The 13,179-nt window shown below is 43.4% G+C and overlaps 1 protein-coding gene across 1 annotated transcript in view; it reads right to left on the bottom strand.

Annotated features, from left to right (window-relative positions):
* ksr2 (kinase suppressor of ras 2) overlaps positions 1-13,179 on the bottom strand; it is a 365,578-nt gene that overhangs the window by 77,291 nt on the left and 275,108 nt on the right. Inside the window, exon 15 of the mRNA XM_078421757.1 lies at positions 8,871-9,244. Coding sequence (XP_078277883.1) covers positions 8,871-9,244 — 374 coding nt within the window. The remainder of the gene's footprint in view (positions 1-8,870; positions 9,245-13,179) is intronic.

The following is a 13,179-nucleotide window of genomic DNA, read 5'->3' as shown; positions in this document are numbered from 1 at the left end:
ATTCACAATGCAAATCTCAACTGGTCTTAAACCAAGGATCTCCAATAATAATGACATAATGCCAGCATGTGTTTCCTTCCCTCCTCCTCCTCCCCCCATTCCCCATGCACTCATCTTGCTCCAATAGCAGATTGCAAGTTACTCGTTCTCATCAAGGGATATGAATCACCCCCAAACAGCAATGAACACAATCTAAGATAAAATTATAATCAAATTGAGTGCATGTTTTTCATTTCTTTTTCAAGAAGTATAGTCATGCTCAACCTGTTAAGGAACATATTATCCGTCTTTGTATTACAGGTTACAGAGAACTTCACTGAAAGATGATAAATGCACTACCACTTCATCTTTTGCTTACAATATATGTTGTGCACAAATTGTTTGACCCCTTTGCTACCAAAACAATGATCATCCATCTGAAGCAAATTCATGAGCAGTGAAATGTGATGCACCGTGGATGTGATAGGTATTACATTAATGCAAATTATTGCTCCTATTTCAAAATGGTTAAACAACTGAAACAGCTTGCATTTTCATAGCACCCTTAACGTTGCAAGGTATTCTAAAATGATTCGCAGGACTATTAGAAGACAAAACAGAAGTCAAGAAGTCAAATAATAAGGTTACAGGAGGCTTGCGTATGAGAGAACAGAAGTAACATGGCAGAGAGGCGCAGACAGGCCTTGAACATAACAGTAGTTATCAAAGTAATTCAACAAGCATATTCTGGATGGCCAGTTTTGGGAGTGCAGAGCAAGTGGAACCAGTCCAGGGTTCACTGGAAATTTGAGATACAAAGGTATGGATTAGAATTTCAGCTGCAGATGGCTGAGGTAGGAAAGAGTTAAGGAGATGGAAATGAAGAAAAGAAAAGCACACTCTTGATTTGGAGTGGTTAGAGGCTGCATTAATTATTCATCAAGAAAGAAAATAACGAATACTTTATTACTGCTGCATTAAACTGCCTCATAAAGCAGTACGGAGCCATACAATTGCTCACAGCCTCCCCACAATCTCGGGACTCTATGTCATCCTGATGACATCAAATGGTTAATTCAAACAGAACAAGATAAAAAACATTTAAATGTGCATCCTAAATATGTAAATTGTTTTTGAAGTGAATGGTTGGTCAGGGTTGAGATATCTGTGCAGCATGCAAGTTGGTAAGCTTGTAAAATTCTCCATCCAGCTTTTTTAAAAGAGGACAATAAAGGATAAAAGTAAGTTGTATTATTTGGAGATTCAGATTCAGGTTATTGGGATCGAAGGGAAAATAGCAAGTGGAAAGTTGGATTGAAAATTTACTTGTTGCCAGAAAGAAAAGTGTAATAATCAGCAAGTCTTTTACTTATTTATGCAGAGAGCACTCGAGGTCAGGATCAAACCTGGGTCTCTGGCTCTGTGGGGCAGCAGCTCTACCAGCTGCACCACTGTGTCGCCCTAGATGAGACCACAATTAGCAGTGTGATAGCTATAATGAAGGTTGTAGGTTGCTGGAAAACAATAATGGACTGGCCAGGTCAAAATAAAGAGGACCCTAGACACAAAATGCTGGAGTAACTCAGCAGGGCAGGCAGCATCTCTGGAGAGAAGGAATGGGTGATGTTTCGGGTCAAGATCCTTCTTCAGACAAGAAAGGTCTCGAGCCAAAACATCACCTATTCCTTCTATCCAGAGATGCTGTCTGCCCCACTGAGTTACTCCAGCATTTTGTGTCTATCTTCTGGGTAAACCAGCATCTGCAGTTCCTTCCTACAAACAAAGAGAGCCCAATCATATTCAGTCCAGATGGGAGTTACATACATTTAGAGATGGAAAAGACAAGGAAATACATAAGTATTTGAAAAGAACCAAACAGTATAGTGGAACAGATCAATAAGGTCGATAAGAATCTAAAAGGGATATTTGCCTTTATTGATCAAGGCTTTGAACGTTAGAGCAGTTTGGTCAGGTGGAACTATATTAATCACTGATTAGGCAAAAGCTGTAATTTGATCACACGGTACAGAAGGATCTGATAGTCTACTGAGGGTGCAAAGGAGATTAATAAGGGTGTTAGAACGGCTGGAGAATTTAAATTATTATGACAGACCAGAGAGGTAGGGGCTGTTTTCTTTGCGTCAAAAGACGCTGAAGGGAGAATTAATCGATTATTTGCGAGAGGCCTAGAATAGCAAACAGCATTGATTAATTTCCAGCAAGGAATTAAGGTAACTGGTAGAAGGAGTAGAGGGGATTTGAGAGAAGAGGAAAATCACCCACAGGAAGGTGAGGTGGGGCCTGAGAGTGGTAGAGGGACAAGCTTTCATTGCATTTAGTAACTGTCTGGATAGATATATGGACTTCTGAACTGATCAAGGGATGGAAAGTAGGATTAATCTAAAAAGCCCTCTTTGAATGGCACAGTTACAATGCGTTCAATAGTATCTTCTGCATTATAAGCTTTAATGATTGTATCAGCCAAGGGTTGCTGATTGAAGGCCTTTTGTGAGTTATTATGGAGTCTCCAGACAATGCACCTGGAACATATATTGGCTCTACATGAATGGCAGAAGGAACTGACCATATTACACACTTCCCACCTTCTCAACACCATTAGCCACCAACTACCACATCAGTGGAAGAGACTATGATTTCTACATTGTCTTCACAGCCACCTCAGAACCCATAAAGCCAGTGTGGAAGTTAACCATCCTTGATCCCATGGATCGATCTAAGGAGGACAATTATGCATGGTGTCTTAACTGTCGTTGTGACAACACTATCAATCCTTTCATCTTCTTTGAAAATGTTATCGGTAATCTATATACTAAAACTCTTGTTTGTTTGTTTGTTTGTTCCTGAGGGAGGGGGGAGGGTGGGAGGGAGGGAGGGAGGGGGGAGGGAGGGAGGGGGGAGGGAGGGAGGAAGGGGGGGAGGGAGGGGGAGGGGAGGGAGGGGGGAGGGAGGAGGGGGGAGGGAGGGAGGAAGGGGGGGAGGGAGGGGGAGGGGAGGGAGGGAGGGAGGGGGAGGGGAGGGGAGGGAGGGAGGGGGAGGAGGGGGAGGGGGGGAGGGAGGGGGAGGGGGGGAGGAGGGAGGAAGGGGGGGAGGGAGGGGGGGGAGGAGGGGGGAGGGAGGGGGGAGGGAGGAAGGGGGAGGGAGGGGGGAGGGAGGGAGGGGGAGGGGGGGAGGGGAGGGGGGGGAGGGGAGGGGGGGGAGGGGAGGGGGAGGGGGGGAGGGGGGGGAGAGGGGGGAGGGGGGAGAGGGGGGGGGAGGGGAGGGGAGGGGGGGAGGGAGGAGGAGGGAGGAAGGGGGAGGGAGGAAGGGGGGAGGGAGGAAGGGGGGAGGGAGGGGGAGGGGAGGGAGAGAGGGGGAGGGGGGGAGGGAGGGGGGGAGGGGGAGGGGGGGAGGGGGGGGGAGGGAGGGGGGAGGGGAGGGGGAGGGGGGGAGGGGGGGGGAGGGAGGAAGGGGGGAGGGGGAGGGGGGGGAGGGGGGAGGGAGGAAGGGGGAGGGGGAGGGGGAGGGGGAGGGGGGAGGGAGGGGGAGGAGGGGAGGGGGGGAGGAGGGGGGAGAGGGGGGGGATGGGGGGGGGGAGAGGGGGGGATGGGGGGATGGGGAGGAAGGAGAGGGTGAGGAGAGGGTGCTGCACCAATGCAGGAGAAGTTTGGGCCCAACGGGTCCATTTGGTCTAGTCGGAAGCTAAAAATGATTGCATCAACAGTTATCTCATTACCGAAGCTCCCCAAATGTTTACCTCTCTCCTGAATCTCATAATAAGATTATGGCTCTGAAATGATTACCATGAAGACATTGCTATATTTTGTTTCGTTTGCCAGGTTTTCTTCATGCATTATGACTAGTTGTTGTGTGACAATATCCCAGCTGAATGATTATTGATTTTTATACAATTATTGCAAGTTTAGAGAGTCATAAAAAGGACTGTTGATTTCCAGTGGATTAGTCACTACATTGCATGGGAATAAATTACATTAATTTCAGATCAACTATAAATCCAGCAATTCTATTCATTCACAAACTGAATAGATCTAAAATATAAATTAGGTGATGTGCAATATATTGTTTCCATTGTTAATCTAATTTGACAAAAAATAACTACTTGAAAAATAAAGACATGGGAATGTACAGATATTTTGCTCTACTTATAAGAAAATAACTGCAGATGCTGGTACAAATCGAAGGTATTTATTCACAAAATGCTGGAGAAACTCAGCAGGTCAGGCAGCATCTCAGGAGAGAAGGAATGGGTGACGTTTCGGGTCGAGATCAGATTGCTCTACTTAATTATCTTTGTCATTCAACGAGCATTTAGACAGGAGTTTCCCCTCAGGAAATTATGTTTGTCTGAATGTGCACAATTTACTTTATGAAAAGAATGGCTACCTTGCTGAAATTCTGCGCACTCATTTTAACATTAAATGTATCATCTGCGGTTTTTTTGTGATGAAACTCACATTTTTAACGCTATTTATTCTTTTATCATTCCAGGATTAGACTTTACCCAATTGTCAATCATGCAATGTGCAAACTCCGGTGTGAAAATTTAATTGCAACAGTCCTGGTCTTTCCTAGGAATAGGAGTTGCTAATTGGTGTGCTAAGCATGTCCTATGTGCTGGCACAAGAGACTACAGGTGCTGGAATTTGTAGCAAAAGAAAGGAGATAACTGGAGGATCTCAGGAGGTCAGGCAACAACTGAGAAAGGAAATGGACATCAACAATTTGGTCGAGATCCTTCACCTAGACTAAGAGGATGTAGCCAGTAGAAAGAGTTGAGGGCTGGGGCAAGAATTAGCAAACCATAGGTAGATACAGGTGAGGCGGAAGGAGAAAAATGGATCTGAATAAGGGATTGTGGCAGATGGGAACAACAGAGGAAGGAGATGGTGAGCAGTGGGAGAGGGATGGTGAACAGTGGGAGAGGGAGGGATCCAGTGGGAGAAGTGTGTGTGTGGGGGAGTGAAAAGATACATGATGATAAGGGCCTGAAGATAAGATGGAAAAAAGGGAGCACGAGGGAGAACCAGGGTAGCAAGGTGGAGAGAGAAAGGGACGGCGGGGAGTGGTGAATGGGGAGGTGCAAGTTACCTGATATTGGAGAACGTGATGTTCACATTTCATGTTGTAGAATACCAGATGGAATATGCAGTGCCGCTCCTTTAGTTTGTGTTTGGCCTCACTCTGATAATGAAGGAGCCCACCTGGTCAGTGCCGACCAGTGATCACCCTGTACACCAGCACTATCCTACACACCGGGGACAATTTACCATCATTACAAAGCCAATCAACCTACAAGCCTGTACGTCTTTGGAGTGTGGGAGGAAACTGGAGCACCCAGAGAAAGCCCACGGCGTCACAGGGAGAATGTCCATACAGACAGCACCCGTAGTCAGGAACGAACCCGGGTCGCTGGCGCTGTAAGACAGCGACTCTACCACTGTGCCTGCCCTCGGATTTCCTGGGAAAAAACTAAGATTGGGGAAAAAGGTGCTTTGAGTTATACCCTGTTTCCTGGTCACATCTTGTAACTCCTGTTTCATTACTGCACTGATTTGCTGGGGCATGAGCATTTAAAGAACTATGCTGTTTACAGACACAAGAATGGCTGCCATGGCAGTGAGGAATAGATATGCGGTAGGGGGACTTTGCATTCTGATGTGCCTCTAATAACCTCTTAAAAACAAAATATTCAATCAACTCCTTTGCTGTGTGCAAGCTTCTGCCTGGTGCTGCTTAATCATTGGTCCAGTGATTGCTGCAAGCTGTTATAATAGATTTTTTAAAAAACGGTTGTGATCAGTGAAGAGAGCTGCAATAAGCTACGCTAGCCATTAAAGACTGGTGGGTACTGTATTTGCATTGTCATTGTGATCGTGCAAATCCTTTAAATGCCATCTCTTTTGCAGAAACTAGATTTATTTTTGATTAAGTTGATTGAAAGATACAGTTTGGAAACAGGCCCTTCGGCCCACTGAGTGTATGCCAACCGTCAACCACCTGTTCTCATTAGTTCTATGTTACCCTACTTTCCTGCACACTGGAAGCAATTTACAGAGGCCAATTAATGTACAAACCCAGAAAGCAGAGCATCCAGAGGAAACCTGCACGGTCACAGCAAGAATGTGCAAACTCCACACAGACAGCAACTGAGGTCAGGATCGAACCTAGGTCTCTGGAACTGTGAGGCAGCAGATCTACCAGCTGAATCATTGTGCCATCCTAATACTTCTAAGTATTTTGTTGAATTAACAATACAGTGTTGAATTAACAATAACAGTAAGTGCAGGAAGCTCTAATCCTGCCAACAGTGCAGAAAACAGACTGCTTGTCCAATGACAAATGCTCATTGTGTTCACACCCGGAAGTGTATCTTGGTCACCAATCAATACTCACCAATTATTCTGGAAATGACCAGTGCAGCAATCAAACATGTACTGAATGGCTTTTATGTGCAATGTACACTGAAAGATGTGTGGGAATGGGAACTGTACTGGGTCATTTTTTAAAAATAGCTCTTTGTGATTGAACATTGACTTTATCCGAGGATGTGATAATGATCATTTCTGGGTCATTTTGCATCCCTCTGGAAATGTGAGGAGTCATTTCCCAGCGTGAATCACCCTTAAACAACTGTTCTTCCAGCTGCAATCTGGCCCATCTGGTTGACACTGTACTTGATGAGTGCACAGTGTGCAGGATCATTTTTTTGGTTCAGTTGTGCAATTATTTATCAGTTTGTTTGAGATGTCTTCCTGCATTAAGCACACTTGTAAACACACTGTCTCTCTCCCAACTCCTTGATATTGCTCTTAAAGCCCCAAATCTCATCCACAGCAGCTTGAGTTACAGGCCCCTGATTGAAGCTCTGATCTCCCCATCACTTACACCATTGGCCTCATTCAATAATATTACATGTAGATCCCAGCCTCTGTCCCATCCTAATCTTTCTTCCCGACCTTCTTAAACAGTCATTCCTCTTGTTTGCTTTCCCAACCACAGCCTGCAGCTACTGGCCTACGCGTAACCAAACACACTAAATCCCCAGATTTGCCAGGGTTCCCCAGAGTACCTCCATGACAAAGGAAATGTGCAACACGCTTTCAGTGGAGACTGATGCCTGAGCAGAGACTGAGGTTTATGGTGGCTACCCCACGACTAAAGCAATGGTTAACAGACTGCTGTTATGAGCATTCGCCTAGAAATATTTGTAATGATCAAAATCAGAAAAATGAAAATATTATCCTGGAATGAGTATTCTCATTAGATTAACCAGACTTTGTTGCATGCATGATATTTCTGAGCATCCACTATATCTAATTTTGTGGCAAATGACTCACTTGTCATCTTACTCCTGCACGTGTCTCTCAATTATTCATTTTGCACAATTCAGAGCCACCTGAGCAAATTGGCAACCAGTAATGAACAAAAATAATATCTGGCAAGATTTAGAACAGCAAGGTGCCAGAAGACCCCCAGCCTAAATTAGGATCAACTCAATTCACAAACATTACTGCAAAACACAAACACTTACGAGTGATGAATGGACAGTACTGCATTATTACTTGCACTGCATTGAGCCCAACATCAATTCTGCGTGTTTGTGCCTATACTCCGTATTTGCTCCTCAGTTAAATAAAGGAATCTGGAGACAATCTCCAATCCCATGTAATTGCAGAGAGTTGAGTATAAAGTCCCACTCCCCTGCCCACATCCCCCACCTGACTCCATTTACACTTCATAAAGCTGTGGGAAAGCAGCCAACATCATGAAAGACCACTTAGACCCCACAAATACTAGAATCGGAAAGAGCTTCTTCATCGCTACTGTCAGACTACTGATTGGGCATCTCGTATGTTAAGGGTGTAGCTCCCAACCTGCCCCATGTGGCCCTTGTACTTTTTCTATCTGCACTTTCTCTGGAGCTGTAACGCTATATTCTGCACTCTGGTTACCTTTCTCTTTGCTCTACCCATTGAACTTGTGTGTGGCTCGATTGTACTCATGGCGTGATTTGACTGGATTGCATGCAAAACAAAGTTTGTCATTGTGCACTTAATAATAATAAACTAATACCAGCTGCTTCCCCCAGTACTACAAATATTCCACATATTGTTTGAATGCTGCTGGAAGGTTCACTTCGATTTTGCTTTATGTTTGAATGATGATATTGAGAAGTTCAAGTGGATCACCTACCTTTAGATTTCACTCCATTTGACAATGCGATTGCTGCAATGTTGCTTCTATCACAGTGCTCACCATTGCATTGACATATAACCTTAACTCCCACCAATTCTTACAGATCCAACTATTAACCACATGAAACACCTATCACTCAGTAAATATTCAAGAAGCAATGTCTGGTCCATTTCAATGCAGATCTGATTGCCAGAATGAAATTCTTGCTTTTGTTAAATGAATAACTTGACCACAACTATTTCCAGGTTAATAGTATCTGTAAAAATATTTAGCCAGATCATTTACATAAAGTATGATCTAATCTTAATTCCTATTATAATTGAATGGGGCAAAAAGAAATAAAAAGGGGACATTTATTGCAGGTTCTTCAACCTTACTAAATGTCAAGCTTAACATTGAGAATCCATTCTTGCCAGGATTGATAACAGATACCCATCCCTGTACACCAGTCTGATATGTCTCAAGGAAATTGGAGACAATAACATAATGTAGATTCATATCACATAGTAATCCATGCCATGTTTATTATACCTTATGTTGCAAATGATAAAGTTGAATGTATTGCACCTCCAAAATTTGTCATCTTATTTTGTTACAGCAATACAATATCTTTAAGAGCAGGACTTTTGTACATTTTAATCTAACGCAGAACTAAATGACATTAAACTGACACTTACCTGGTGATAATAGCTAAATGAGGAGGACTCATACAGGCTCCCATAAACAGTACCACGTTCTCATGTCGGGTTTGTCTATATGCCATCACTTTCCTTTTGAAAAGTTTTAGATGGTCCTCATTGTCTCTTTCAATATCAATCAAACGGATTGCTACCTCTCCATGCCAACGACCATGGTAGACTTTGCCAAAGCGTCCTTTGCCTATGAGTTCTCCAATTTCTAGCTGCTCAAATGGGATATCCCATTCCTGGAGGAAAATGCTGGTCTGACTTGCTTTCCGTGGAAAGTTTCGTGCAGACAATAATGATAGATTCATTTCCTCAAAATCATCTTCTGAACCATCTGACTTAGAAGCATCATGTGCATCTTCATTCTGAGAAAACAAAATGATTTTTAATAAACCAATGAATTTCATTGCATGCTTAGATTCTAGGGAAAACATCTAACATAACCATGAAAAAGTTTGAATATACTGCGTTACACAATATTTCAATATTCATGATTAACATCAAAATTAAGCATTTCCCAACTGCATTTTTAAGGTTTTTAACCTGGTCTAACATTGACAGCTAGTTTCTCATTTCAAATTGAAATTAGCTTTTACGTTTTAATACTGTATATAACAAAGAGGCTCAATGAAACATAAAAACATAGAAACATAGAAAATAGGTGCAGGAGAATGAGAAACCCAAAAGGTTTATATTCAGGATTTTTATGAGGTACAATGTTTTATCATTAGTACATGACTAGAAACATAGAAACATAGAAAATAGGTACATTCGGCCCTTCGAGCCAGCACCACCATTCAATATGATCATGGCTGATCATCCAAAATCAGTACCCTGTTCCTGCTTTCTACCCATATCCCTTTGATTCCATTAGCCCGAAGAGCTATATCTACTGTAACTCTCTCTTGAATACATCACTCTCTCTTGAATACATGATGTAAATAGCCTGCTACTGTTACTATCCTCCTGCACTCCAGATTTAACTGAATCTTGGGGCAGGCCTAGAACTGACTCCCAAGAAGCGTTCACTTTTTCTGGCTGCACAAAAATATGGAAGGACATGCACAGTTCCTCCATGGTAGGTCCAGTTGTTAGGGGACCGGCCACAATAAACGGGCAGTTTTAGCCTCAATCAGCAGTAACTGTTATTGATCTGCCACAGACAAGTAAATCTGAACAGGAGCAGGCCAATTAGCCCCTTGACCTTGTTTTTTTCCCTGTTTCCTTGCATCTTTGTGTTATATGAATGAAGTATCTTCACCATAACGAGTTGGATGATGATATTGCTTTAAATTTTTTTTAAGATAAAACATTGAAACTGACTCTTCAGTCCACAGAGTCTACACCGACAATCGATCACTAGTTCTGGCCAGGCAGGCAGTGCGAGCTGGGTGTGGTGCTGCAAGCAGCAGGGGACGGTACGAGTGGCCGGCGCTGTAAGTGGCAGGGGATGCGTTGCGAGCCAGGGGTGGTGTGGGCAGCAGTCTCCTATAACTGACTCCATTATAACTGACTCCACTAAAATACCACCTCTCTACCAATAACCTGTATGAAACTTTCCAATCTGGATTCCGCTCAAACCACTGTACTGAAACTGCGCTCCTCAAAATCACAAACGACATTCTCCTCTCCTCCGACGCTGGCAACCTCAACATCCTCATCCTACTTGACCTCAGCGCCGCCTTTGACACCATAAATCACTCCATTCTCCTCACCCGACTTGAAACCTCCCTTAACATCACCGGCACAGCCCTATCCTGGTTTAAATCTTACCTCTCTGACAGACACCAGTTCATCTCCATTAACAACTGTAAATCCCCCACCGCTCCCCTCCCCCAAGGTGTCCCCCAAGGCTCAGTCCTTAGCCCCCTCCTCTTCATCCTCTACCTGTTCCCCCTTGGTCAATTAATCCGCCGTCATGGTCTCAACTTCCACTGCTTCGCCGATGATATCCAGCTCCTCATCTCCACCAAGTCAATCTCCTCCACCACACACTCTACACTGACAAACTGCATTACAGAAATAAAATCTTGGCTTCAATCAAACTTCCTCAAACTCAATTGCAACAAATCTGAAATCATCATCATTGGTCCAAAAATGCTCACCAAATCCACCCAAAACTTCATCCTCAACATTGATGGTCTCCCAGTATCCACCTCACCTCACATCCGGAATCTTGGAATCAACCTTGATCAAACCCTCTCCTTCGACAAACACATCAAACACATCACAAAGACAGCCTTCTTCCACCTCAAAAACATTGCCCGTCTCTGTCCATCCCTCTCCTCCACAGCTGCAGAAACCCTCATCCACGCCTTCATCACCTCCCGTCTGGACTACTGCAACAGCCTCCTCTATGGCGCACCCTCAAAAATCATCAATAAACTTCAATACATTCAAAACTCCGCTGCCCGTCTACTCACACACACCTCGATCCGTGACCATATCACCCCCGTCCTTTATAAACTCCACTGGCTCCCCATCCCCCAGAGAATCCAGTACAAAATCCTCCTCATAACCTACAAAGCCCTCCATAACCTGGCCCCATCCTACCTGACCGACCTCCTCCACAGGCACACTCCCACCTGCACCCTCCGCTCTGCCGCTGCCAATCTCCTATCCCCCCACATCCGGACTAAACTCAGATCCTGGGGGGACAGGGCTTTCTCCATCGCTGCTCCCACCCTATGGAACTCACTACCCCAAACCGTTAGAGACTCCCCCACACTCACCACATTCAAAACATCGCTGAAGTCTCACCTGTTCAGTACTGCCTTCAACCACTGAAGGTCACCTCACCTACTGTCTCCTTTCTCTGTTCATTTATTTATTTACTTATTTATCTATTTATTAATTTCCCTATGTTCTCAAAATCTCTGTAAAGCGTCTTTGAGTATATGAAAAGCGCTATATAAATAAAATGTATTATTATTATTATTATTATTATAAAGAGGTACGTTAAACAAGGATTTATTTAAGAAGGTAGACACAAAATGCTGGAGTAACTCAGCAGGTCAGGCAGCATCTCTGGAGGGAAGGAATGGGTGACATTTTGGGTCGAGACCTAAGAAGTCTGAGAGGCACCACAGCTGAGGATCTAGCTGTAAGGTATTTCAAGGGATGAAAGGAAAATCATTTTCTTCAACCAAGTGTTTTGACACAATTTGTATCTCAACAGAAAATTAATTCCACGCCCTCACAACACTTGGTTGAAATTTTTTTTTTAAATTTCATCCCTTGAAATACCATACATAAAAATTATATACAAATAATCTTGAATGTTGACACCATTTTTATCTCAACAGAAAATTAAGATTTTTTGTGCAGATGGGTAAAGGAAGAGTGAATAGAAAATTTGGGTTTGAGTCAATGCACAGCAAGAAATTTGCCTGGAATAAATTCTTCCTGCATTTAATTGTGAAGTGAGATAGGAAATGATGCACTTCTTTCATGATAACATTTCATTTAGCTCTTCTTTCTAAATGCGTTGACTAATGCTGAAGTATGCTTCTGATGCGATGGCAGCTCTCCAATATCTCATTCAGGTGCAATGTTTCCACGTCTCCCACAGCGAGTATTGGCAAGCCGTATAAGTACAAAGGGTTAGGAAGCCAGCAATACAGTCAAGCCTCTTGCCTTTCTCGCCGTTATCTCCAATATGTGCAATTTGCAGCAAGGTTTACAGGGCTAATTATGAATAAACACTTTAGAAGATTTGATATACATAGCTTTATAATTCATCAGATGACTTTTAAGTTTTTATGGTATTGACCCACAGCGGGGAATGGCCAACTTTCTGCTAAAGGCTTTAGCCTGTTATTGTACACTTTGATCATCAATGACGATTCCAGTTAAAGTAGATTACACAACACAAAACAAAGAGTTTGAAATGGTGTATCATTCTGAGGTGAGATTGCAAAATACGTGGTTAGCCTATATTCAGCTTTGTCAACTTTAATGGAATGGATAATAAGATGCTTACGAGTATAGTTTAGTTTAGAGATACAGCGTGGAAACTGGCCCTTCAGTCCATCAAGTCCATGCTGACCAGCAATCACCTGTACACTAGGGACAATTTACAGAAGACAATTAACCTACAAGCCTGCACATCTTTGGAATGTGGGACAACACCCTTACAGAATCGAACCCAGGTTTTTGGCACTGTAAGGCAGCAACTCTACTGCTGCGCCACTGTGCCACCTATTTTAACTGTGCAGGGATAAATTCTTCCTGCACACCATTTTAACATGAGCAAGTTAATGCCAGACGATGGGAAAGTCAAGGCTGAGCTCCGAGATTT

Source organism: Rhinoraja longicauda, chromosome 25 (assembly GCF_053455715.1).
Source record: "Rhinoraja longicauda isolate Sanriku21f chromosome 25, sRhiLon1.1, whole genome shotgun sequence".
NCBI classification, from domain to species: Eukaryota; Metazoa; Chordata; class Chondrichthyes; order Rajiformes; family Arhynchobatidae; genus Rhinoraja; species Rhinoraja longicauda.
This window is presented reverse-complemented; position numbering and strand designations above follow the sequence as displayed.